The sequence below is a fragment of the Herpailurus yagouaroundi genome, unplaced genomic scaffold (assembly GCF_014898765.1).
Source record: "Herpailurus yagouaroundi ecotype Mexico unplaced genomic scaffold, PumYag 77, whole genome shotgun sequence".
NCBI lineage: Eukaryota > Metazoa > Chordata > Mammalia > Carnivora > Felidae > Herpailurus > Herpailurus yagouaroundi.
Genome location: NW_024412388.1, coordinates 12643880 through 12670007, shown reverse-complemented (window position 1 = coordinate 12670007; position 26128 = coordinate 12643880). Strand labels below are relative to the sequence as shown.

At 60.2% G+C, this 26128-nt stretch overlaps 1 protein-coding gene and 2 long non-coding RNA genes across 16 annotated transcripts in view; 2 read left to right on the top strand and 1 right to left on the bottom strand.

The window, feature by feature from the left end:
- ARHGEF10L (Rho guanine nucleotide exchange factor 10 like) overlaps window positions 1-26128 on the bottom strand; it is a 160011-nt gene that overhangs the window by 51738 nt on the left and 82145 nt on the right. For 3 of the 14 annotated variants that reach the window (XR_005786768.1, XM_040462635.1, XM_040462639.1), the window contains 15 exons: window positions 25416-25532; window positions 22483-22591; window positions 19926-20032; window positions 17698-17775; window positions 16509-16688; window positions 15292-15408; window positions 14806-14898; window positions 14303-14386; window positions 14040-14213; window positions 10132-10277; window positions 8262-8276; window positions 7852-8033; window positions 4339-4454; window positions 3654-3781; window positions 2155-2255 (listed from right to left, as the gene is read on the bottom strand). Coding sequence is in view for 13 of the 14 variants with exons in the window: in XM_040462635.1 (XP_040318569.1) it covers window positions 2155-2255; window positions 3654-3781; window positions 4339-4454; window positions 7852-8033; window positions 8262-8276; window positions 10132-10277; window positions 14040-14213; window positions 14303-14386; window positions 14806-14898; window positions 15292-15408; window positions 16509-16688; window positions 17698-17775; window positions 19926-20032; window positions 22483-22591; window positions 25416-25532 (1747 nt within the window). In the remaining variant the exon portion in view is untranslated. Of the gene's footprint in view, window positions 1-2154; window positions 2256-3653; window positions 3782-4338; window positions 4455-7851; window positions 8034-8261; window positions 8277-10131; window positions 10278-14039; window positions 14214-14302; window positions 14387-14805; window positions 14899-15291; window positions 15409-16508; window positions 16689-17697; window positions 17776-19925; window positions 20033-20165; window positions 20353-20784; window positions 20972-22482; window positions 22592-25415; window positions 25533-26128 lie in introns of those variants that run through there. The other 11 variants (XM_040462667.1, XM_040462706.1, XM_040462643.1 and 8 more) reach the window with 10 other exon arrangements.
- On the top strand, window positions 21044-22545 carry LOC121022002 (uncharacterized). The gene is made up of 3 exons (XR_005786773.1): window positions 21044-21561; window positions 21715-21845; window positions 22438-22545. It is a non-coding gene; the product is annotated as an uncharacterized LOC121022002 (long non-coding RNA).
- On the top strand, window positions 24601-25866 carry LOC121021995 (uncharacterized). Its single transcript, XR_005786770.1, has 3 exons — window positions 24601-24659; window positions 25005-25208; window positions 25512-25866. It is a non-coding gene; the product is annotated as an uncharacterized LOC121021995 (long non-coding RNA).

Sequence of the window (26128 nt, the reverse complement as noted above, 5' to 3'; positions counted from 1 at the left end):
AAAAAAAAAAAAAAAAAAAAAAAAAAAAACTGGCAAAATAAAAGGAACAAATTATTCAAGCCCCAGGGGAACCCAGGCTTTCAAATAAGATTTCAAATGACTCTCCTTCCATTAAAACTTTTGCTGCAGTGAAACCGCGTGGAGATAAAGCGGCTGAGCGTCACAGGCAGCCGAGAAAGGAGAGGCTCACCCCGTTCAGCCCGTCTCCCTCCAACGCCAAAGCCCAAGCCCCACTCAGCAAAGCAGCAGGAGACTGACCCGCCTTTAGAGCAGGTGCAAAATCGGCTCAGGCGCGCCCGAGACCAAAGTGCTCCCAAAGTGCTCCGCGGGCCTGCGGGGGAGTCACGTCAGCCTTCCTGGGGCGAGCGTTCCCACAGCGGGGCTGGCTCTGCTTGAAATCCTCTCTCCTCCCTCCGCAGCCCTCCTGGTCACCCAGAAACATCCAGCGGAGGCCTGCGGAGGCCTGTTGCATCAGCAACAGATCCAAGAAGGGACTGGCTCCCCCAGCGCAACCATCTCCTCCCCATTCCCTCCCGCCTCCACATGCCCTCTGGGCCCAGCAGGCAGAGTGATCCACTCAAGTGGAACCCAGTTCAGGGGGCTGTCCAGCTCTCACTGCCATGAGGAACGGCACCCGTCCCATCCAGAGTTTAAGTTCCACGCACCTGGCCCTGGTGTTCTGGAAATGCGGCCCCTTCTTCCACCTGCCTGCTTCTCTCCCCATCACTCATCAGCTCTGGTCACCACAGGACCTTTGCACTTGCTCTTCTGAAGCCTAGACTGCTTCGGCTTCGGATGTCGCCTCCTCAGAGGCCCTCCCTGACGGCAGCCCTGGCGCCCAGGCTCGGTGACCGTCATGCCGCCCAGCTGTGTCCCCTAAACAGCACCGCCTCCCCCTGTTGATTTGCCCCTCGTGTAATATCTGTCTGCCCCTCATAAATTATAGTTTCCTTGACAGCAGAGATCTTTCAGTTTTCGTCACCGCTCTTTCCCCCCAGGCCTAAACTCACAGTAAAGACTCACTCAAGATTTTTGAATTGATGAAAGCCAGTGACAAAGGTCCTAACCTCTTCCCAGAAATGTTTCAAAGCCTAGAAAAAGATCACTAGAAACGACAACCAACAATGAAAAAGCAAACAACAACAACAAAAATGTCCTTGCTACCGGCCGGAGGCAGCAAATAGGAAGGCTAGTGCGTCACAGGATATGGCAGTGCTGAATGACAAGGACCCAGGCCTTTTGTCAATTCAAAACGAGGACAAAGAAAGTAATGACAACTTAACAGATGTGTTTTGCAGACAGAAACTCTCCAACGTGAGAAGGCAGAGAGACAACGGTCCAGACTGGGCTCTGGGGGCCGAGGGCCCAGGGTCTGAACCCCAGCTCGGCCCCTTCCTTCTAGGTGAGCTCGGGCAAGTCACTGGCCCTCTCTGGGCCTCAGAACCCTCTCCGGTAAAAGGGGGATCACAACAGACTTGCCTCCTAGGGTCATCGTCAGTGTGAAATGAAAGAGATGTGTGTAAAATGCGCAGAAAATGCCCCAGAGGAAACGCTGTCCACACATGTCTGGTATTTACCTACGTGATTATCGCAGGGGGAGTAGGAGAAAGAGATCACAAGGAGGTCCTGCTTGAGAATCAGTTTAATCTCACCCGCACCGTGTGGCGTTTTTCTTTTGGTAGCAGCTTTACTGACACAGAAGGGGGTGGCCACGAAACCGCCCTTCTCTAGCGTTGACGTCACTGGTTTCTAGCACGAGATGAGTGGAGCGACCATCACCACTACCTATTTCTAGAACACTTTCGTCACCCCCCCCCCACCAAAAGAAACCCCCTCAGCAGCCACGCTCCAACCGCCCTCCCCGAGGTCATTTATATGGTGAACTGCCATCACTTGATAGATGGGGAAACTGAGGCTCAGAGAGGAGCAGTGGCTTGTCCAGGGTTACGAGGCAAAGCCTCAGCGCTCAGAACTGGCTCCGGTATTTCTCCACCGCACGACCTCCCTCCAACTCAGAAGCCCCCCGCCCCCACGTGCATGCGCGCGCGCGCGCACACACACACACACACACACACACACACACACACACACACACCCAGGCCTCCCGGCTCCGCATTCCTGTCTCCTGGGCCCTTTCCCCGGGCCTTTACTCACGGAGTCCAATCTTGGCCAGGTGCAACCTGTTGACCCAGGAGATCTTGCTCAGGGGGTTGGGGGTGATGAAGACCACCATGAAGCTGATGGGGCGGCCAGATCTGCGGCAAGAGGGTGACGAGCGTGAGTGAGTGTCCACAGCGAGCACCCAGCTCTTCCCTCGACCACACGCACTCGCAGCAGCACTGACTCTGCTCGGAGCACCGAAGGGTGGCCAGAAAGGCTGGCGGCCGGCAAAGCCGAGGTCTCCTGGGGGAGGGGTCCCTCCACCCACCGTGGCCCCAGAATGGAGGTCCCTCCCCAAAGCGATCAGGCCGCGTTCCGCAGCCCAGCCTCCGGCACCTGCCCTGCCCGGGCTCCCCGGTCAGCTCTCCACGGGCCTGTCAGACACACGAGCATGTCCGACCGGGAGCCCGTGCAGGCAGGAAAGGGCCCTCTCGGACTCCCAGGACCAGACACAGTGTGGGTATCCAGCAGACATTTGTGGAATGGACGCACGAGTGAATGAAGCCGGGAATGAATGAGGTTGTGCCCAGGCTTGGGCAGCTAGGGGCCGCTGTTGTCACAACACTGTCCCCTCACCTTGGAGCAGCGCCCTCAGAGTCCTCTGGGGCAGGCTCTCCGCCAGGAGCCATCCCGGGAGGCAGGCAAGGCTAGTGTCACCAACTCCGCACAGAGAAAGGGGTGCGGGGGCAGGAAGGGGCTGCGAGAGGCCACTCAGCAGGGGCGTGGCAGATTGGGATTACGGCTCAGGGCCCTGCCTCTCTGCCTCTGAGACCCTAGCCTGGAGCCTCGTCTCCTGGGCTCCAGGGCTGGTGGCCCTCCCTCGAACGACAGTGCTCCCTCTCCATGCAGCCAGTGTGCTTGGAACCCTCTGTCCCCCACCGTCCCCTCATCCTCGAGGTCAAACGCAGGCCGTGGGCCCCTCATTGTGCCAGCCCAGGCTTCAGAGCCAGAGCCCGTCGGAGCCTGGCTCGACCGCCTACTCTGTGGCCATGGGGCGATCCGACAGCTCTTTGGGCCTCGCCACCCTCATCTGCAAAATGGGGCTCAGATACCTTTCCTCACCTCTGCTAGATCTGTCATCAATTCCACAAACATCAGCGGAGGGTCTAGGGAACCCCAGCGCCTGTGTGGGCATCTGGGGGGAGGCCGGAGACCCAGCCTCGGTCCAAGAGGAGACCCAGGGCCCGGTCCCGGGGCTCTGCACAGTCTGAAGTGAGTGACAAGGTCACCGCACAAACAGAGCCAACCGACAGCAGAGGGTCTGAGTCCTCAGTCTCCTAGCAGAGGACGGGCCCAAGTACGAATCCGTCATTCATTCGTTCGTTCACGCGTTCATTCCACAAGGAGCACCCACTCCGCGCCAAATGCTGTGCTGGGCAGGGCCCACGGTGTGCACAAACCCGTCACCCGTCACCACCCTGATAAGCAGATCGGCTCCAGGTGCCGCCTCTCGGGAGCACCCCCCTTTCAGCGCTGTCCACTCCCCATCTCACTTGTCAGGTTTTCCAGGAAGCAGGAGCCTGAGACGGCACTTGTTGGCCGAGTGGATCTCCTCCTCCTTCACCCGCATTAGCCTCTGCAGGGCCAGGCACCAGTCTTGAGCCACGGTCATGTTCAGGTTCTAGGGTTGAGGAGGCCAGCGAGGTCACCACACAGCCGGCCGGCTCCCCAAAAGCCACACAGGACCCTGCAGCATTCAGGGTGCCCAGAGGGACAGGAGCCGGGAGGTCCGAGAGCTCGACAGGGGCCACCCGCTCAGCCATAGTGGGTGACCGGCTCCCCGCTGCAGACCCCGAGTAAGCTCCCCCAGCCCGGGGTTCAGACCCCACCTGGCACCCCTCCTTTGAGAGGGACACGACCTCCCAGCCGGCTTCTTCTCCAGCCCGGGCTGAGGTCCAGGAAGGGGTTGCTAGATGGACTAGTCATCGTGCAGAGAAGAAAAACGTCACCACACAGCCAGCCCCCACTCAATCCGAATCAGAACCTCCACCCAAACCAGAGGCCGCACACCAGACCTCCAGGGAGCCACGGGGAGCTTTGGCCACTCGTGCTGCCTGTGGGAATTCGGAAGCCAGGAGCATGCCTGGGGCCTGGGCTAAGACAGGAGCCCTCTCCCACTTTGCCTGCTGAGTCTGGGCGCTGCCCGGAGCCCAACGAAGCCGGGCCAGTGCTGCGTACCTGGTAGGTGCCGTGCAGCGTGCTGATGAGGAAGGTTATCTGCTCTACGACAGCCAGGTCCTTCTGCAGATCCTGCAGCTCCTGGAAGAGGCGCGGGGGGCCGAAATACACCTTATCTGGACGGAGAAGAGACCCAACTCAACTTCAGGGGTGGAGAAGGTGCCAACAAGGACCCAAGCGTCCACTCACCGCACAGGAGAAGAAGACCTGTCGCCCCGGAGATATGGCGCTAGAGATACAGAAGCATTACCAGGCTCTTGCCCCGGTGGAGCCCCTAGTCTACTAGGGGCACAGATGTCACCACAGGTGGTTTAGCACCTAGGGTCCGGGCCACATTCAAAGGGTCACAGGAGGCCAGGAGATCGAGACCCAACTGTGCCTGCAAGCGGTGAGGAACCTTCACGGGGCTGGGGATGCGACGGGCACGGCCAGAAAGGAGAACGGCACGTACAAAGGCACTGTGGCTGGAGGAAACCCAGAAAGGGCAAGTTGTTCAAAGATGTGCCAGGGACCTACTGGTGCCAGATTCTCTTGCAGGTGTTGGTGACGTAGCTGCAAAGCAGACAGATAGGGTCCCGGCTCTCGTGGAGCTTATGAACCAAGTGACGGGGGACAGGGGCAGCAGCCAATTAACAGCAATTAAGAACAATGATGGAAGGCACTAGGGAGAAAGACATCAGGGCGCGGGGACGGTGAGGGTGTCCAGACCTCTGGTGATCACACACACGTGGTAAGTACTGGGGCCACGTGGGGAAATCCTTGAATGCGGAGACAGGGAATGTGGGCTGTAGCCTCTAGGCCATGGTTCCTCAAGCTGAGGTCTTATGGAATCCCAGGGGAGGGCTTATCTGGGGGTTTAGATGACTATCTAGAAAACAGATGCACATCCATGGGGCGCCTGGGTGGCTCAGTCAGTTAAGCGGCCGACTTCGGCTCAGGTCATGATCTCGCGGTCCGTGAGTTCGAGCCCCGCGTCGGGCTCTGGGCTGACGGCTCAGAGCCTGGAGCCTGTTTCAGATTCTGTGTCTGCCTCTCTCTGACCCTCCCCTGTTCATGCTCTGTCTCTCTCTGTCTCAAAAATAAATAAACGTTAAAAAAAAAAAAAAAGAAAAAGAAAACAGATGCACATCCACGGGGCGCCTGGGTGGCTCAGTCGGTTAAGCGCCCGGCTCTTGCTTTCGGCGCAGGTCACGATCTCACGGTTCGCGGGTGAGCCCCGCATCAGGCTCTGCGCTGACAGCATGGGGCCTGCTCGCTCGCTCTCTCTCCCACTCTCTCTCAAAATCAGTAAATAAACACATTTTTTAAAAATTAAAAAAAAAAAAAAAAGACCAGATGCACATCCTGAGTCACCCGGATACCGTGACTTTCAAGCCGCATTTTGCTGCGTGGGGTCAGGGCTCCCGTGGACTCTGGTAGTGAGTGGTCAGGCAGGGACGGAGCAGAAGCAAGGAGTGCAGGGGAGGGAGGTAACGCACTCACACCAAAAGAGAGGCAAGAACAGACTCGCCAGCGGCCCGGACAGGTGAGCCGGTGGGGAGTGCGGGTCACCGTCCACGTGCCCTGGGGTGCGTGCAGGTGTGGACAAACCCAAAAGAACCTGGCCCAGAAGAGGGCCACGCCCACGGCGTGAGCGATTTGGTTCCGGCAAAACAACATCATCCATCACGTTCACGCTGTTAATTTGAATTTCATTGTTTTGAGGCTTCATTTTTATTCCATTTGTGATTTCGTTTTGGCTTTATGGTTGTTCAAGGGACATACGAGCATAAGGAGCTTATTAGAGCTAGCCTTATATGTGCACCTATTTGAATAGCAACGTAATAAAAAAAAAATCAGTCGAGGCCGATGAGGCTTCAGCAAGAATTCTTTTTTTTTTTTCCCCCTCTTTCAGGGAGTCTGGCCGTGGATGACTCTAGTTTGCGAAATGTGGCCACGGACAAGTCACCGAAGGGGGGGCCCCAGAGCGGTAGCGGTAAGGCGGAGTCAAGCTGGGGTAAAGGCACCTCAGAGGAAGACAAATGGGGCCGATGAGCCCCTCGCCGGGGGCTTCTGTGAACCGCGAAACAGCCTTCCTGCTCACAAAACCCAGGGGAAGAGGCACAAATCTGGGAGCAGGCGCGACTCTGCAGCCCAGCCCTCCTAGGGCAAGAGCGCATGATGCCATCGCTCCCTCAAAGTTTCCAGAATTGCTGGCAGCCCAGTGAGGCCACCTCCGGGGTCAGGCGCAGGACAGAGTCGGGCCGAGCAGCCTCCTGCCTGTGGAAGGTGCCTCAGGCACAGTTCCTCTCTGCCCGCCCTGCAGCGAGGCCCCCTTTACTCATTCGACAAACATCCCTTAACCCCCATCGCACACCAGGCTCTGGGGCGAGGGCTGCAGCAGAACCGTCACCAGTGATGGTGACCATATAACCGGGCCCCGAGAGGGGCGCCTGGGCGGCTCAGTCGGCTCTGGTCATCATCTCACAGTTTGTGAGTTCGAGCCCCGCGTCAGGCTCTGTGCTGACAGCTCGGAGCCTGGAGCCCGCTTCGGACTCTGTCTCCCTCTCTCTCTGTTCCTCCCCACTCTCTCTCTCTCTCTCTCTCTCTCTCTCTCAAAAACAAATAAACATTTTAAAAAATTAAAAAAAAAAAATTAACAGGCCCTGGGAGCAGGGGACAAGGGGACCTGCCCATCCAAGGGAATCAGAAAAGGCTTCTCTGCAGAGGTGCTATCTGAGCTAAGAGGAGGAAGGGCAGACTAGGCCAAAATACAACGGCAGAAGATTGTGCAGGCAGAGCCTGGGAGAAGGCCCTGTGGCCGGAGGGGTCTCTGCCCCTCAGGAACCCAGAGGCCCGGTGTGGCTGGCCCAGGGAGGGCGGGGTGGACAGGAGCCCAAAGGAGGGGTGCACAGAGCCCACGAGGACCTGGGACTTTACCCTGAGAGCAATGACAAGCCACGGGTGGGTTGGGAGCAGAGGGGGACACACACAGATTGGATCTGCATCGCAAGAGCCAGCTCCGGGGGTGGGTGGAGGACGGACAGGAAGGGCACAGAGGTGCAGGGAGGGACGGCAGCCACCATGGAGACGGCTGGGGGCGCGGGGCTGGGAGGCTGCCGGCCACACTCTGCGTTCTCGATCTCCTTGGGCCCCGAGCCTGTCCCTGAGGATGTAGGGGCCTCAGTGAGTGTCACCTGGGCCCTTCCCCGCACGGAGTGGCAAAATGAGGCACAAAGAGAAGGGACAGCTGCCGAGGTCCCGGAGGAGGCAGGCAGTGGCCAGGTAGTGGTACAAGTCCCGCCGGGCACGGCGCACGAGTGCTCGAATGGGCACAGACGTGCTGGAGGGGGTAGGGGCGGGGACCAGCAGCCATCCCTCGCGCAGCAGGACGTGCCTGCAGGACGCACATGCGCAGGTGGGTCGTGGATATGCAGCGTGCAAACCAGCAAGGGCCTCTTGGCCGAGTGGCCGTCGTTCTGGGGTCCCCAGACAGGGCCCCCAGGCCTGGGCGGCAGCGGGGCGGGTACTCACTCTGGGCCTGGCCTGCGGCAGAGGCCTTCTTGGTGCCAGCGTGCTGGATGAGCACATTGTCCTTGTCGTAGGAGCTGCCATCCTGGCCCACCTCCACCACCTGCACCTGGGGCAGTGCTGTGTTCCACTTGACCACGTACTTGGGCCCCAGGGGCACCAGGCTGCTGATCTCCAGCTGGCCCCTGCCAGGACACAGAGGAAGCCCTGCAGGGCCCGCGGCACCCCAGGCCCAGGGCCAGCCCAGGGCACACCAGCTCAGCCAGGCACCTCGCGACAAGCGTAAGACCTCAGGCCAGAACCAAGCGAGGCAGAGCAGGGACCCGCCTATGAGGCCAAAGCACCGGGGTGCCCAGGCCCCAGCCCAGATCCAGAATCACATGCCCCAAGGCCCCGAGCCCCCAAACCCCTACCTGTGGTTGGCAGGCCTGAGGAAAAAGACAAGACAGAAGGGAAGGTCATTACCGTTAGTGAGTGACTTCTAGGGGACTGAGACAGCGGGGCCGGGTGTGGGCATCGGGGATCACAGGGGGGCCTTCTCCCTGAGCTGGGCACCAGCCTCTAGTCACCTGTGATTGCCACAGCGGCCCTGCTGGAAGCTTGTATTATTCCAGACAAAGACACTGACGCTCAGAGAGGTCATGTGACTCACGCCAAATCCCCCCCACACGCTCCCTGCCACAGTGGGCCACCAGCATCCCCGTCACAGCTCATACCAGGCTAGTCCCTGAGCCACAGGAGGGCAGAGCAGGTGTTCATCGGCTATGGTGCCTTAAAAATCACAGGGCTTGAGTGAGTGAGGGAGAGCGGGAGGGAGGGAATGGATGAGGCAGCCGTAAGCACCACCCACACTGATCTAGAACAGAAGCTTCTCTGTCCAAGTCCGCTCTCCTCCAGACCCATGAACTGGCATAAAGCAAGGACCCAGGAAGTATCTGATGGATTAACGGATGGATGGATGGGTGGCTGGAGGGTGACGGGAGTCCCAGGACAGCCCCACTTGCTCCCGTTCCAGGGCGCGTGAGCCCCAAGCATGGGGACCGTCCCCAAATCCGCTCCGTGGCCGTGCCTGCACCAGGTACAGAGCCTACGTGAGTCCCCTCAGGCGTCCCCCACCCCACGTGCGCTCCAGCGGGCGGGCAATAAGAGAGTCGGGCCGGGATTCACATTGGAGTACAGGCGATTTCCCTCTGGACCTCAGTGATCGTTGCCATGCTGGTGTTGCCCTGATGTTGGTCAAAGTGTTATAAAATACTGAGGGGGTGCCTGGGTGGCGCAGTCGGTTAAACGTCCGACTTCAGCCAGGTCACGATCTCGCGGTCCGTGAGTTCGAGCCCCGCGTCGGGCTCTGGGCTAATGGCTCAGAGCCTGGAGCCTGTTTCCGATTCTGTGTCTCCCTCTCTCTCTGCCCCTCGCCCGTTCATGCTCTGTCTCTCTCTGTCCCAAAAATAAATAAACGTTGAAAAAAAAAATTAAAAAAAAATAAAATAAAATACTGAGAGCAAAGAGCCTCCTCTGCCTGAATGGATAAGAGTCACAGCTGGACGGGTCACACAGCTGGAGCTCACTCCGTCACAATCCCTGACACGTACAGGGCCAAGCAGGGGACACAAGTGAGTAAAGTGGGCCAGGTGGGGACTCCTCCCCAGGAAGGGGGCCACGTGGCCCAGCCCCAGGCTCCAGTGGCCCGGGCAGTGTAGGCCCAGAATGCCGGAGCCTCAACTTTTCCAGAGAAGTCAAATGTCTCGGTCTTTGTGCGAACTCCCGGTGCGAGCCTAATAAGAGATTTCTGGAGGTCTAACGCAACCCACGGGGCACAATCGCCCTCACCCTGTCCAGGCTCTGATTCTTTCCGGCACAGTCTGGAAGCCCCGCTCTGGGCATTTCCACCACCTCTGACTCAGAACGAGGCAGCCAGGCTCTATAGGGGAGACAATGCCCTGGGCAGCGAGCGGGGGGGGGGGGGGAAGTTCTTGAATTGCAACGTGGCTGAAACTCAGGAGGCTGTTCAGTTACCAACAGCAGAGTTCCAGAACAGACCAGTCCGTACAAATGGACAGCTGTTGGCCCAAAGGCCGGGGATTGGCCCAGATGACCCCACCATACGCTCCCCAGCTCCGGGGACCGGGGACAGAGCAGGCCGAGAGGGCTGGGAGAGGAAGCTGGAATGTCTGAGACCTAAGCCGAGCCCAGAGGGCACCCCATCACAGAGAGGCCGGTCCGGGAACTGGGACACAGCAGGAGGGGGTCCCTAGAGAGTGGCCACGGCCCAGACCCACTTACTTGAAGTTGATGTTGGCACAGACCAGCATGTCATTGAGTAGGAACACCCTACGCTCCTTGGACTTGATCAGCTGCCCACGGTCACCGTACACGGTCTCTGTCAGCGTCTCACATAGGAGCAGCTGCCGCTGACCCGAGGTCAGTAGCTGCGGGAGGGGGACAGAGCAAAGTCAACACCCACAACACACACCGGCTGCGACAGGGACGCCAACGCAGCAGCGGGCCAGGGTCCCCTCGCTGTGCACGAAGGGGACCGGGGTGGGGGGCACCGGGGAGGAGGCCAGGGTCCCCTCGCTGTGCACGAAGGGGACCGGCGCGGGGGGCACCGGGGAGGAGGCCAGGGGACCACACGCTGTGTTCTCTGACTGCCTGCCTTGCCCACAGCCAGCACCCCTTCTCGGGGGTGACCGGTCCTGGCAGCCCACACCCCCCCCACCCCGTGAGGAGGTGTGGCCTCCCTCAGGGAAGACTCCCAGCCTGGAAGAGGTCTCAGCCCTGCACCCTGAACCGAACGGCCTGGACCAGCCTTGCCTCACGAGGGGGTTGGCACAGATCTGTCGTCCAATGAGGCGACCCTCCGAGGAGGCTGGAGACCTTCGAGCCTCAAGCACCTCAGCAGGCCTTTGCCAATCTCAGGCTGGGCACCAAGAACCCCCTGCCCGCACCGGGACCACCGTCCTGCCCAGGGACCCACCGGGAAAACATCTTTTTACTGACAAGGATTTTTTTTTTTTTTTTTTCCCAGAGAGAAGGAGAGTATTCAGCAAAATTCATTCCCAAAACCCATGACTCCGATGACAAGAGTCATCCTCCCCTCTCTCCTCACCCCTGCTGGGAAAGGGCAGATCACCCAAAGCCTCCCCGCCCCCCCGGAGAGAACAGCCTGTCGTTCTCCACAGAACCATGTTTTCCGATCAACGCCAAAGCCTGAACGGCACCAATGCCCTTTGCGTGTTGGGCACTGCACGTGGCCCTAAGTCTCCCACTTCCTGTTTCACGGGCTCCGCAGCCCCTGAGGCCATCCCCGTCCCCAAAGGAGGAAGCCATCCCCAGCCTGGGCAGCGCTGGGTGCGACAGTGGGGAGGCCCCACCGCTCGTAACACAAAAGGGACTCGGGGGTCTCTCGGGAGTCCCCGCGAAACGGCTAAGGCTGGGCTCCCCTGGGTCACTACCTCCTCCGTCAAGCTGCCGCCAGCACATGGAAACAAGACTGGAAGCCCGAGGACAGCAGGCCCCCCAGAAGGTTGCCAAGAGCGCCACGACCCGAACCTTGGAAGGAAAGTCCCCTGGGCTTCTGGAAACCACGCCCCTGCCCCCCAGGCAGATGAAAGGAAAAGAAGGGTGGATGTTGCACAAACCCCCCTCTGGAGGGTCCTGAGCAGGCACATTTTGAAATAGCCGGCAGGGTTCCGTTTGGGGCGCGCCCAGTTTCAATTCCGCTTTTCCCCAGGGGATGGATGGCAAGAGGAAAATCACCGGACTGGTCTCAGAACTGGCTGAGATTGTCCAAGGTGGGGCGGGGGGGGGGGGGGGGAGGGGGCTAGCTCGAGGCAGGCGCGGTGCGTGGCCACCACACCGCCACCACGTCCCACACGTCTCAAAAATGCCCCCACTTGACAGGTAGAGAAACTGAGGCTCAGAGGCTTCTGTTCCTTGTCCAACACCAAACAGGTCTTCCCGACCTCCAGCCAGTGACCCTGGCCCCTTATTGCCTGGGTCCCATTGGGGACAGAGCTGAAGAGAACAGTGATGCCGAAGAGAGGGATTTCCTCCTGCCCAGCCAGCTCTCCTCGCACCACCCCCCCCCGCCCCCGACAGGTGCACAGGTGTGCGAGCAACAGAAACCCCTTGGTTACAGACAAGGGGGCCAAAGGAGGGGACAGGAGAAGACCCCTCCCAAGTGCAGAGCAGGTGCCAGGGCTGGCCTGAAGCCTGTTTTTCAAGAGACGTCCTGAAACAGAAAGCTGGTGTGGGGCAGGTTAGGGAGGCCTGCCTGGAGGCGGGGACAGACTGGGGACTGCGGGGGCAGCCACTACTCAGGTGACCTTCCTGGCAGGAAGGCGGGCCAATGTGCCAGCTCTTCCAGCCCCTCAAGACCTACAAGTCTGGACTTTCTGGGACATCCTTCCATTTTTGAATGATGGCAACCGATTCCGCCTTCTTGAAAATACTACGTGGGCCTAAAAGCATGTGTACGGCCTGAATTTGGCCTGAGGAGGGAGAGTCTTAAGAGGTGGGACCTCTGATGCCTAGAACTGCAAGGAACCCCACAGGCTACCTCGCCCGGGTTTCCAGGCTCATGGTGAAGATCAAAGACGATGGTGTAAGTTAGTATCATATACTGTAAAGGGCAGTCCGCCTGGAAAGGGCTGTTGGCCATCTGGCAAGAATTCCTGTGCTCTCAGAAAGTTCCACCCCATGTGGCTGAAATCTCACTGGCCTTAGTCACTAGCCTTACTTCTGCTTTCAGGGCCCACAGAGCCAGGAGGCTCCCAGTCTTGCCCCAAAAGATCTGAACGCCTCCTATGATGACCTCATACAATGTCTCTGCCCCAAAGAACAGCCACTGTCCTTGCCTATGTCCCCTGACATGGGGGTCACCCCACTCTGAGCCATCCCCACCAACCTCTGCCCTCCAGTGGGAGAAAGGAAGGTGGGGCCCAGGGGGCAGGGCCTCCCAGATCTAGGTGCGGCTTTGAGCTGCTCATGTCACGCGCACCAACAGGTGACTCTAGGGGACTCCAGTTTTTTGTGCTGGCTTTTCATGTTGAAAACAAGGTTCTCTACAGACTCATTTGAAACTTTTCCAAGGTTTTGGGGGATTTTTTGTTTTGTTGTTTTTACTAGAATGTTCCTGAGTCACAGTCCCAAACCATGGCCTGAATTTCTCATCTTTCTTCTTTAAAAATAACACCAGGGGCGGAGCGCCTGGGTGGCTCAGTCGGTTGAGTGTCCCACTTTGGCTCAGGTCATGATCTCACGATACGTGGGTTCGAGAGCTGGTCAGGCTCTGTGCTGACAGCTCGGAGCCTGGAGCCTGCTTCGGATTCTGTGTCTCCCTCTCTCTCTGACCCTCTCCTGCTCGCACTCTGTCTCTCTCTCTCTCTCTCTCTCTCAAAAATAAAACATTAAAAAAAATTTTTTTTTAATAATAACACTAGGAGTACCTGGCTGGCTCAATTGATTAAGTGTCCAACTCTTGATTTTGGCTCAGGTCACTATTCCAGGGTTATAGGATCAAGCCTGACGTCCCTGTTTGGGATTCTTTTTCTTTCCCTCTCCCTCTCTCTCTCTCTCTCTGCCCCTCTTCCCCCTCTCTCAAATTAAATAAATAAACATATAAATAAATAAATAAATAAATAAATAAATAAATAAATAAAACACTAATAATGACAACAGCCACCTTGTATTAAGAACTCTGGGTCTGCTGCTTTGCCGACGCCTCCGTTTGCCTCACGGCAGCCCTGGGGTCAGGCCCCACTGAGTTCTCCTCATTTCAGAGGGAGCAAGTGAGGTTCAGAGAGGTTGGGTGATTCTCCTGAGGCCACACAGTGAGCACCACTGGCGAAGTCTGGATTCAAACCCAGACTCTTGACTCCAGAGCCTACTTGTGTCAAGCACGATGCTAGACTCTCATTTCTGGTGTCTTTCCTGGCAATGACACTGGTGGACAAAATCGGCTTTTATCCTAAAATAACATGAATGGTAATGAATGGGGAGGAGGCGGTCAAGACCCCAATCCTCAGGGTTAGGTCTGCGGGGCTCAGAGGGGAGCCAGGAATCCCTCCCTCGGAGAACACTGCCATCTAGTGGGTGGCCGAGGGGAGGAGGCAGAGTGACAGGTGATAAAGGCTGCAGAACAGGTAAAGGCGCGCAGGTGGGGGGGGAGGGGGGACCCTGGCACTCACCTTGTTGAGGCTGCTGCGGTCACTGACGCTCTTGGTCAGCTGTTGGATCTCGGCCACCTGGTCGGCCAGCCGCTTCTGCTCGTTGAGCTTCTCGGCCAGCGTCTCCAGCTCCGTGAGGGCGAGCTGCAGGGATAGCCTGTCCGGGTGGCCCCTGGGGGTGTTCTTCAGCATGTCCTGCCAGGACCCCGAGAGAGCCGGGAATGAGAACCGCACGCCGGCAGACCCTCCTCCCCTGGCCTGGGGTCAAGGCCTCACCCTCCCACCTCCTGCAGAGACCCGATCTGAAGGTGCCCAGCTTTCGGCCAGGACAGATGGTATCGAACATGGAGTAAGGCCTCCAGAAATAGCTAATGAACAGAAAAATAAAATAAATCTCTGGATCAATCCCTAATTCACTGATCAGCAGTGTCCTGAGATGAGAGCTCCCTCCTTCAGCTGGAAGCTCTGAGGACAGAGAAGAAAGTGCTGGGGCGGCCCTCGGCCTGGTGACGCCCCCCCCCCCACCCCGCCAAGCCTGGCGGTGACGGCTCACCCCAACTAAGGGCCCTGGGTGATCAGGGGAGGGGTTCCGAGCTCCGGGAGCCCTGCGTGGGGACCAGCGCTCCCTCTGGAAGCCTGACGTGGCCAAAGCCAGCTGACTGAGCAACTCCCCACTGCCGGGACCCCTCAGGCCCCGGGAGGCCACAGGCTGTCACTCCCTTCCAGTCGCCTGGGCTCCTGCCCCCGCACCCTGCAGGTCCGTGGCAGCCCGAACCCCGCACGGTACCTGAAGCAGGAGGATGAACTGCGGGAACCTCTGGATCGGCTTCACCATCAGCCCGTAGAGCGTGACGCGGTCAGGGCTGCATACCTGCCGACGCTGTTGGAGAAGGGGCGGAGCCATCCGCTGACCTCCCGCGGCGAGGACCCAGCCACAACCTGAAGCCCCACCCGAGCCAAGCCCGAGCCAAGCCCGACGGAGGAGCACAGCCCCAACAGGGCCAGGTCCCCCCCCAACGGACCCGCCCATCCGAGACAGGCCGCTGGCCTCCTGTTCCACCTGACAAACCTCCAGATTCCCAGGCTGCTTACGGATCTGTCCACCTCGTCATCACCCTCCTCTTGGGGGGCAAGAGGGACCGATCCTCTCCCCCCAGGACGGGGGATGTCCCAAAGGAAAGGGGGGTGGCATCCAGGCCACAGCGATGATGTGACACCCGAAGCTGGGCCGCAGGGCCCTCTCCCTCCTGAGAAACCCGTGAGAGGGGCCCACCTTGAGGAACTCGAGGAAGGCAGGCTTGGTGAGACAGGCCTTCTTGATGATGGACATGGCGTTGGTGAAGTTGTTCACATAGTCACTGTAGACGTCTAGCACCATGGACTTGGAGAACTGGGATGGGCATGGAGGCAGGGAGGGAGGGTCACTGTGACGTGAGTGGAAGGGCAGGCGGCACCCCTGCTCTCGGTGCCAGGTACCCGGAGGCTCGCAACCAGCCCTGTGGTCAGGAGACCTGTCGCCCTGATGAGGGGACGAACCCAGGCTCCGAGGGGTGGAGAGATGCCCACGGTCCAGGGAGGGAGGGGCGGTGCTAAGGAGAGACCAGGGACCCTCCTCCTCTCCCAGCAGGGTGACCCGGGAAGGCGAGGGGAGAAGGGACAGAGGTGGGGGCAGCCACGATGCCCCTTTTTGCATTTCCTCACCACCCCAGGAAGTAAAATGCCCTGGGCCTCCAGCCCCGAGGACAGCACTCCTGACCCCAGGTCCTTGTCCACACCGACCAGGATATCAGATCTATTGAATGCTGGGGTTTGCAAAACCATATATATTTTTTCCTTTTAGCAGAACCCAGTGATCTAAAACAGATCCACTGACTTGATGCGCCCACCCCCCACAAATCTCTTTGGGGTTCACAGACTGCAGTTTGAAAAACCAAGAGTCCCCCCTCAGACGGGGGGCCTGAGCCCTGAGAGAGCCCTAGAGCTGGCCAAGGTTACAAAACTGAGCTGGGACCCAGCCGGGCCTCCTGGAGAGCAAGCCAGTGCACCTGCCCCTTGCCCTGTAGCATAGAGTCCTCTGGGGGCCAAGGCCATGGGATGCGAAAGCATCTCATATGGTGAGCAACCTGCGGGTACTCAGACCAGCCCAGTGAGCACCCTGCGGGTACTCGGACCAGCCGGGTGAGCACCCTGTGGGTACTCAGACCAGCAGGGTGAGCACCCTATGAGTACTCAGACCAGCCACCCCAGCAGGGCCAGAACAGTGAGCTGGCTTCCCCAGCACCCTGCCCACAGACATCTCCAAGGACCCACTAGAAGCTGTCGTGTGCACCCCAGCTTGGGCCAGGCAGACTCAGGCCCTGCTTCCCCCTGACCCTGCCGGCTTGGACAGGTGACCAGGTGGAGGCAGGAGGCTGGCCCGGATGACATCCGGGTCAGGGCTGCGGTGTTCACCTTGGTGGGGGCCGGGGAAAGATAGTCTGGGATACCTACTGAAGCCACGAAGAGGTCCCCAATCTTCTCGGTGGAGTCCCACTCGGCCACCCGGGAGGACAGGGCTATCTGGAACATGGAGTGGCAGTGTAGGATCTCCTTCACGCGGAAGAACACCACCTGGCACTTACGGGCGCTCAGCACCTTGGGTTCCATCTCCATCAGGGGGTTGCGGTAATCCTGCGGGGCGGGGGGGGGGGCGGGCAGCGGGGTGAGCACCCCAGGGCCAGGCCACAGCCCCTCCCACCCAGTTGCCCTGCCAATCAGAACTCAGCAGGCCATGTGTGGACCTTCCCGGAGGCAGGAGGTGGGAGGGCACTTATCCCTCACTCCTCACTGTCCTTTGGGAAGGGTCTCCATGAATGTAACACTCCTGGCCCCTCTTTGCCCACCCACAACCCACCCCCGTGACTTAGGTGTCACGCTGGACTGGGGGAAGAGGCTGCCTGCAAACAGCCCCGTGGAGGCAGGCCCCGAGGCCCAGGCCGGCCCTGGGCAGCTCTGCCCGTGACTGAGCCCGCGTGTCGAATGGAATGGTGGCGGCGATGCCCCCCTGGCAAGTCCCCTGGACCCCAGCCCTAGAGCCACACCCCCACCAGCCATCAGGAACACGGTGATATTGTCATCTCTCCCTGCCTGCCGCCCGGGCTGCCCTTGTGTGGCTCCGAACTCAGGAGGGGCAAGAGGACGGTGTCATCGACACCCCACAACCCCCAACAATTCCCTTCCCCGCTGCCTGTCTTGGAGTCACAGCACCCCCAGAGGAGTCACCCCTTCAGGAGTGCAGATGACAGACTGGGGCGGCAGGGTTACTCCAGTCACATGAGCACTGACAGAGCACGAGGGGGTGCAGCCACTCCAGCCTCGGGCGGGGGTGGGGTGGGGCCCAGGATGATCCCAGATGATGGGAGACGTGGCCCCTGGCCCGGGGCTCCCGGACTGGTGAGGAAAGCACGGTCCCTTCCAGGCACAGAAGGGTCCACACGCCCTCTACTCTAGAGGGCACACCTCACTTCACAGACCCGCGACTCTGGTTCAGAAATGCAGTCTTCCTGCCAACTCCCAGGCATCAGGAACGCTTGCTGTCCCCATAAAAGTGCTGGCCTGTGGCCCCTTCCCCTTAAAACTGCCCATAACCTCCCTACGAACCCTCCTTACAAAGTGTCCCCAGAGGCCCCCGGAGTCGTACCTGGAGTACCCGCTTCAAAGACTCCACGTAGCTACCTTCACTCTGCACGATGGAGCCCAGGATGTGCCTCCGGACCACCTGCCCGGGCCAGAAAACACAGTCAGTGGCCGCACCCGCCATAGCACAGAGGGAGCACCCAATGTGTGCAGAGGCCCCGGGGGGCCGATAAGGAGTCCTGGTACCAGAAGAGCTGAGGGGCTGCAGGACGGAAGGGACTCGTCCCTCCCAGAGCCCGCTCCTGGGACCACCGGGGCCCGCAGGCCAGCATTGCCCTCCAGAGCCCCGCCTACAGATGGGGGGTGTGGGGTGCTGGGCTCGAGGCCCCCGCCAGGCCGCTCCTCGCGTACATCCAGGCATAGGGAGTCACCACCCCTCCTCCAAGGGGTCAGGTGGCCTCCCACATCCTGGGACAAATGGGGGAGAAAATTCTTTCTTGGACGGAACAGAGATCTCAGCTCCCACCCCTCGTAGCTCCAACCCCTTAACCAACCCCCCTCCCTCAGACGGGAATCCCTCAGGGTACTCTCCACCCCACAGGGTGAGCTCCACCGCAGGCCAAACAGCCCAGTCCCTCCCAGCCCCCCTCTCGCTGGCCCCTTCTCTCCTCGGCCCACATCAACACACCCCTCAGGTGCAGCCTGGCCAGCAAGAGGCTGGGAGCCCTCGCCTGGGTCCAGCAGCACAGAGGGAGCAGGTGCATAAGCAAACCCTGCTGCACAGTAGAATCACATGGGCGTCTTTAAAATACTGTCACCTAGCTGCTTCCCCAGACATTCCGACTGAGTCGGTATAGGGCACTACCTGGGTATGGGCGGGGCCGGGGGGAGGGGGTGGTGAGAGCATCCCAGGTAATTCCACTGTACCCCCACAGCCGTCCTGGGCATCGATCCAGCCACTACCATCTCCCCCTGCCCGTCTGGACACCTCCTTCCCGCCTAGCACACCTCTGTCAGCGATTCCCACGGCCCCGCCTGGGACCCAGGCCTGACTACGGCCCGCACAGCCCCAGGGCCGCAGGATGGGCCAGGCCCACTGTCCTTCAGGCCACCCCACAGCCAGATGCACTGTCACGGTCACCGATCCCCAGGTGCGCAAGCTGTTCCCAGAGCAGAATTCTTGACCACAGCACGTAGACACTGGGGGCCGGGTGACTCTTGTGTGTCAGGGACTGTCCTGTGCACTGTAGGACATTCAGCAGCATCCCTGGCCCCCGCCCACTAGATTCCAGGAGGACCTCCAGTTGCGACAACCACAAACATCACCAGACACGGCCAAATGCCCCTGGAGGGTAAAATCACCTCGGCTGAGATCCACTGGCCCAAAGTAACTCATATTGCCTGACCGGGAAACACAAGAGGCTCCGGAGGAGAGAGACGCGGCCAATGCCAGCAGGAGCAGCCCGGACTGTGAGCCGGAAGCCTGGGCTCGCACCTGGCTCTGACAGGGACTCGCTGCGCTCGGGCAGGGGGTCACCACTTCAGTGCAGGGGGGTCCAGGCGGGTAACAGAAAAGAAGGAAGCAGGCGGACGGACTCACGTCCTGAGACGTGAGGTGTGGCCACCACATCTCCTCACCCTGGTTTTCAAAAGAGGCCAAGCATCTCCTCTGCCAGCCAAAAGAGGGGCAAATCCTTTTTCGCACCTGCTGCCCCAACGCGACTCGCTCAGTGTCCCCACAACGGGGGAAGGCGGGGGTCTCCCCCCACCCCCCACCCCCCGCCCCCCCGTTTCATGCCTCATGGCAACATGCCTGTGCCTGAGGCCCGGAGCAAAGCCCCCGGGTCCTGGTCCCATGTGACACTTCAGGGGCGGGGAGGCATGGCCCAAAGACCCCCGGCGCCTGGGAGAAGCCCAGAGAGAGAGGGTGGGCTGGCCCCTCCGTAGTCTCCCAAGTTGGAATAGCCCAATGCTTTCCAACCCTTCTGTCACTGTGGTCTTCCCTGCAAACGACATCTCCCGTGTGAAATGATTAAGCAGGAGCTGCTCTCGTCACCCTGGGTGTGGGAAGAAAAGGCTCTGAATGCCGGCCCCCCCGTCCCCACCCCGGGACAACGGCATGGGACCTGCTGGGCCCAATCTGGAAGTCTGCGCAGCAGGTGAGGAGAGAATGAGCTGAGGCTCGGCCAGGAGGCCCCGCTCACCCCTTCCCCTTCAAGACCCAGACCCGCGGGGTCCCCAACCACCCCTTTTGCCCCCAAAGACCCCCGGCACCCCACCCTACCCACAGACCTGCTGAGGGCTCAGGCCATCTGGCATGGGGCCCAGCTCCGGGGCCGGGGGCTTGATGTCCGTAACGCTGACCTCCAGGAGTCCCATGTCCTCCTCCTCCGAGTCACCTGCAAAGTCAGATGGGCTGGTGACACACGCAAGCGAGGATGACCTAGACTGTTCAGCCCCCCAGGAGTTGGGAACCACCCTGGGCCAGGGTCCTGGGGCCGCACAGGGTCAGAGCCCACAAGCTGCACTCACTGCTGTGCTCTGCTAGATCGGTCGGTCCATAAACTAATGGGAACGAGCAAGGGGCCACAGAGCAGCACGTCCGGGGCCTCCAGCTCGCCCGATCAGCTCTGCCAGAGTCCCTGTCCCTGCTCAGACCCGCCCACTCCTGGCCCGGAGTAAGCCAGGCCGCCCGTGTCTCCATCACTATGCACTAAAAATAGTTTTCTTCTGGATGCCCAAAAGGGGGAAGAAAGTAAGCCCCAAGAAGAATGGGGCTCTTTGGCTGTGCGTTTTCAAGTTTTCATCACAACTAATGCAGACAGACCCAAAGGGAAAAAGTTCAACTGGGCGATGCAGACCCGAGTGGAGGCAGCTCTCGGACAGAGAGCAGGAGACAGGCCAAGAATCAGGCAGAGAGAGAGAGAGAGAGAGAGAGAGAGAGAGAGAGAGAGATCAGGCAGAGTGTAGGGACCTGGCTTTGGATGGTTCTGCCCCCACAAGAGAGGCACAGGCACAGGGAGATGGGACCCTAGCTGCTCAGGACTCTGACACCCAGTGGGGGTGGCCGTGGGGAAGCTGAGCAGAAAGAAGGGGCGGCGACCCCTGAGCAGGGGGCCGAGGGAGCAGGGACACCCGGGCGGGCCCTTACCTGAACAGGAGACAGAAGAGGAGGAGGAGGAGGGACAGCGGACGACAGTGTGGGGGTGGGGGTGGTGAAGGCCCTCCTGCCTGGCCCACATGGTACCCCGGGCATCACTCCGCACCCACCCCAGCCGCCGGCCCCGCGGCTTCCTCTTCCCCCATGCGCCACCGGGCAACATTCTTGGCCAGTGATCCGAGCCCTGTCGTGGCTATTAATAACACGCGGGTGGGAGGGTCACTTTGGGGAAGGCTCTGGGCCGACGGGCGGGGCGGGGGAGGGCCGAGGGAGAGCCGGCTGGCAGCCTGGCCAGTCTGGGGGTGGGGAGGGTGACCAGGGACCGCTCGCGGCCAACCGGCCTGTCACCCTGTCCACCCTCCAGGCCACCCCACCGAGTCTGAGAGGACCCCTCCGCCCATCCGCTCCCCGGTCAGGGGCCGGGGCTCTCCCAAAGGTTCAGGGTTGTGCCAAGTTCACGCAGTGCTGGAGTAATAAGCCTATTTCACAGATGAGGAACCTGCCGCTCTGAGAGGGGCAGAAGCCTACGCAAGGTCTTGCAGCCAGGGGGCCGGGGAGCCGGGATCTGAAGCCAGACCAGAGAGCTGCCATCCACCAGCACACGGCTCCACTGAGTGACTGCCCACTGAGAATTACACCTGCCACACAGGAGCCAGGAGCCGTGCCGGCCTCTTTCCACGCACTGCCTCGCTCACTCTCACCCCGGCCCCTGAGGCAGATGCCGCAGCAGCCCCATTGCACAGATGAGGAAACTGAGGCACAGAGAAGGTAAAGCACGTAACTTTTCAAGAGGGCACAGAGTCTCGAAGGCCTCCCTGGCCTGAACGCCTGTGTGGCCCCCGTCTCTCACTGGTCTCCTGGACCCTCACTCCAGCCACATGAAGCCTCTGCTTTGTCCTTTCTGTCCCTGTGTGTCCCCAGGCAAGTCACTGAGCCACTCCGTGCCTGTTCGCTCGTCTCCAGATGGACACAGGACAGCCCTGCGTACCATCCGGTGTTGATGAGGATTGAGCAAGGAACCACAAAGACCGTAAGAGACTGCCTCGCGCACAGTAAGTCCCCGATACATGTGGACGATCGCGACAATCCTTTCTCGAATGTCTCCTACTTCCCCACTCCTGGGCCTTTCCACACGCTCGCTCCTGTTCCCTGCCTCACTCACACCCCCCCCCCCCACCCTGCTACCTAACTGACCCGCGTCCTCTCCTCCCTGCTCCTGCCACGTTTCCCCACCACTGCTTGTCCGCCTCTGACCGTCACTTCCTGTTTATATTCCTGGAAGAAATGCTGCTTCGTTCCCCTTGGTGGCCCTGCACCCGGCACGGGGTGCGGCTCTCAGTGGGTGTTCAGTAAGTATCGGCTGCCGGGCCGATGGGTGACGGATAAAGGAAAGGGTGGGAGCGTCCAAAGGTGAGGCCGGGTAAGCTGCACAGCATAAGAGGCGGGGGGCCCAGACGGCCAGGACAGAGACCAAGGACAGGGCCGCTGGGCCCCAGACCAAGGGAGAGGCCCCAGGGCCCCCAAAACGAGGTAGACCATACCTGCCAGAGGGTGAGAAACTAACTGGGACCAGCCAGAGAGGACTCCGACCACCGAAGGAGCCCAGAGCCCGAGTGACTTCGCCCACCGTCCCCGCTGTCACAGAGCCGAGTCCTGACCCTCCCGCCAGCCAGGCCCACGGCGCCTCACCGAGGACGTCCTTCCTGTGCAGAAAGGACACTTTGCGCATGACGGCCATCCTCGTCTTCTCCAGCCCGTCCCTGGTCCCGCTCTTCGCAGCCTTCATGAGCTGGGTCATCTGAGCAAAGGCAGAGGGGCTCATCAGAGAAGCCGAAGGAGAGCCCAGGACGCCTGCCACCAAGGGCCACGCCGCCCCACGCAGGCCTCCCAGCCGGGGCCGCGCACATCATGACCCCAGGGCCCGTTCACTCCCAGGGACGGGGTGGCAGAGGCCAAGGGGGAGCGCCAGGCAACGCCGCCCAATGCATCCCAGGAAGGGGTGAGAAGGGGCATTTGTGCCCTGGAGATCACCCCGGAGGAACCCTGTTTACTGGCAAAAGGAGGTCTTAACCCGACGTCTCCCTTCGGGACAAAGTGCACGGGTAGGCGACACAGGGAAAGACCCGAGGCCTGGAGCGCCAGGCCTGGGTTCAAATCCCAGCCGCGCCTCTCGGGACAAGTCACTTAGCCTCACTGAGCCTCAGTTTCCTCACTGAGATGTGCCAGGGTCTATGAGGACTAACGGGGGCCAGGGAAGCACGCTGGACAGTAAGATGATCCGCGCAAACGGCAGCGGTTACTTTGGGGGCAAGCAGAAGGAAGTGAGTTCACACGCCCACCCCATCTGCCAAACCCAAGTGAGGCCCCCGTCCCTTGCCCCCCAAAGCAGCCAAGTTTCTGACTGTGCCGAGGCCCGGGAAGGGGAGGGAAGGCCGGAGCTGCCACGGAGCCGAGCACAGCTTCCCCGGCGTGGGGACGGACCGCGGCCACCACACCTCGCGGCAGGCAAAGCAGGATGTGAGGCGGGAGAGGACCCGCGCCCAGGAGGGGGAAGCCGCGAGCTGAGCACTGGGGGAGCCCGGGGCCCGCAAACAGAGCCGCTGTCCCGGAAGTTATCCCTGCACTGCCCCTCCAGCCCCCAGCCCTGGCATCTTCCCCGACACACGGTCAGCCCTATCCCACAGAACTTTTCTCAGTGATGGAAATGCCGACTCTCGGTGTGCCCACAGGGGGTCCACCAGCCACCAGTAACTCCTGGGCCACCTGAAAAGTGGCTCTTGTCACTAAGGACCTGAAGTCCCGGTTATATTTAATTGTAACTGATTTAAACGTAAAGAACCACATGACTATCATAATAGGCAGCGCAGTTCTAGAACACTCTCTCCTTCCTGAAACTCTCTGCTGAAGGCGGAGAGCACTCCCCTGGGGGGCTCTGGTCCCTGGAGGAGGAGGTCACCTTCCTCCAAGCAAACCCCCTGGTCCCCAGTGGAAGGGCCCTGAGCAGCCGGCCTTGCCAAAAACCCATTGGGCGTGAGGCCTGGGGCACGGGGTGGTGGTGGCTTTTCAGGAACAATGCTGACTTCTGGAAACACCCCTCGCCCCCCCCCCCCCCACACACACACCCCCCGCAGGAGGAAAGGGAAGTCCCCTGGGGCCTCCCTGCATGGAAATGGTAAAATTCTTCAGTGGTGATTCTTGGCTTCTAGGAGTGGGGCTCGGGGGTCAGAAACACCTGTGATAATCTAAGGAGAAGCACGGATGTCCGACCCCAGAAACTACACAGAGATGCTCGTCCTCCTCTGGGGGTTGGGAGGGGTCACAAGCCCCAGATTGGAAACCTCTGCTCTGAGCCCAGTTCCTTCCCGGAAGAAAGCTGGGGCAGGCGGCTATCCTACAAACTCCCAAAGCGGTCTTCTCTCGCTGTTTTCCTGGGCAGCAAATGAACATCCCGGAAGGTATCCTCACCATCAACCACAGTGCAGGGGCTGGACCAGGAGTCTGATTCCAGGGTCACAGCCAGGGCAAGAACAGTGGTCATAGAATCTTCCCTTCAAGGCTCCCTCTCCTCTCTGGGCCTTTGCCTTCTGAGAAGATAAACCTGCCCCCCTCAGGTCACAGGCCCCCCAAGGCATGTGTATAGGAACTATAAAGTGCCTCCCCTCCCCCGCCGCCTCCTCCTCCTCCTCCTCCCCCGCCCCCTCCGGGGAGGCCTCAGGTTCTGATGAAACAGGACGTGGCACAGGATGGACAGCAGACCCCGGTTTGAATCCCGGCTCTGCCACTGACCAGCGCTGTGACCATCGGCCAGCTAAATGACAGCAGTAAGACAGCTGCCTCCCCGGATGCCCTGGGGATAAAACGGTCAGGTGTGTAAGTAATAGTGGCCACCACCCACTGAGCTCTTAGGCCACACCAAGCACAGCACTGAGCACCTTATAGATCTGAGCTCACCTAATCTTTACATCTATCAGGGGGCTGGTACTGTTAATGCCCCCATTTCACAGGTGAGGAAACCAAGGCTCAGAGAGGTCAAGAGACCTGCCCGGGATCACAAAGAGAGGAAGTGGTGGGACGGGGATTCAGAGCCAGGCCTGCAGGCCTCCACAGCACATGGTAGGTGCTCAACTAAGAGAAGTTCCTACTGTCGGTGTCATTGTTATCCAGAAGTCTGGGTCTCATCTAAGACCAAGGTGTTATGATTTCTCCTACAGACTTCCTTACCCTGGATCTCTCTGAACGGCTCAGGGCGGGAGGAACGTTCAGCACCACTCGCTAAGGCTCACATCTCTCCAGGCGTCACCCAAACCCACCGCCACAGTTACCAAATTCCCGGATTCCTGGGCCTCGGTCCAGACCTACAGAATCAGCATCTCTGGGGGTGCAGCCCAGGAATCTGCATTCTCCAAAGCACCCAGGTGATTCTGAGGACCCCAGAGTTTGCAGACCGCCCCAGCCCAGCCCAGCCCACCCCCCAGGAATGCTGTTTCACTCGGAGAGAGAGGCGAGAACGTGGAAAGGAGCAGGTGCCGGCACCACCGGTCCCGGCACAGGTGCGAGAGGCGGCCAGGCTCCGGCGTCGGGGCGGGCCCCTGCCAGGCCGCCGGGGGACAGACAGACAGTACCTTACAGTCGTACTTGTGCTTCAGCGCCTGCACGTCTCTCCCCCCGGCTCTTAAAGCCAAGATGTCTCTCTTAGTCCTGGCGTATCTCTCCTTTAGCCTAGTCAGGTCTGGAGAAAGCTGGAGCCCCCAAGCAGCCAGGCAGAAGGAGAGCAGGTGCGAGGAGCAGGCGGGACGGGAGGACACAGACAGGACAACAGAGGAGAAAGGAGACCAGGTGAGGTGGGACGTGGGGCCTGGGGATGGCTCCCGCCGGGGATCGGCTCCAGCAGCGTCCCACCCCAACGCGCAGGCAGCGGGGGCTGGGAGTCCTGGCTGCTGGGGGGCCAGGGGCAGGGGACCAGCCGGCCCCGCTCAGAGAAGGGGAACAGTGCCTAGAGGACAAGGACTGTGTCTCAGGCATCCCCCCATGTGCCAGGGGCCAGCGAGGGGCTGGTGACACAGGAGGTCCTTGGCAAGTTTGGGAGATGGATGGATGGGCAGGTGCGTGGGCCAATGCACAGGAAGACGGGTGAATGGACAGAGAGCTGGTTGGACAGACGGATGGACTATAAACAGAGGGATGAGTGGTTGGATGGACAGACAGAAAAATGGCTGGATGAGCAAATGGATAAACTCGGCTGGAGGACTGCAGATCTGGGTAAATGGACGGACAGACGGACAAGAAGATGGATAAAAACCCGGGGGGACCAGGGGACGGATGGAAGCAGTGTCGT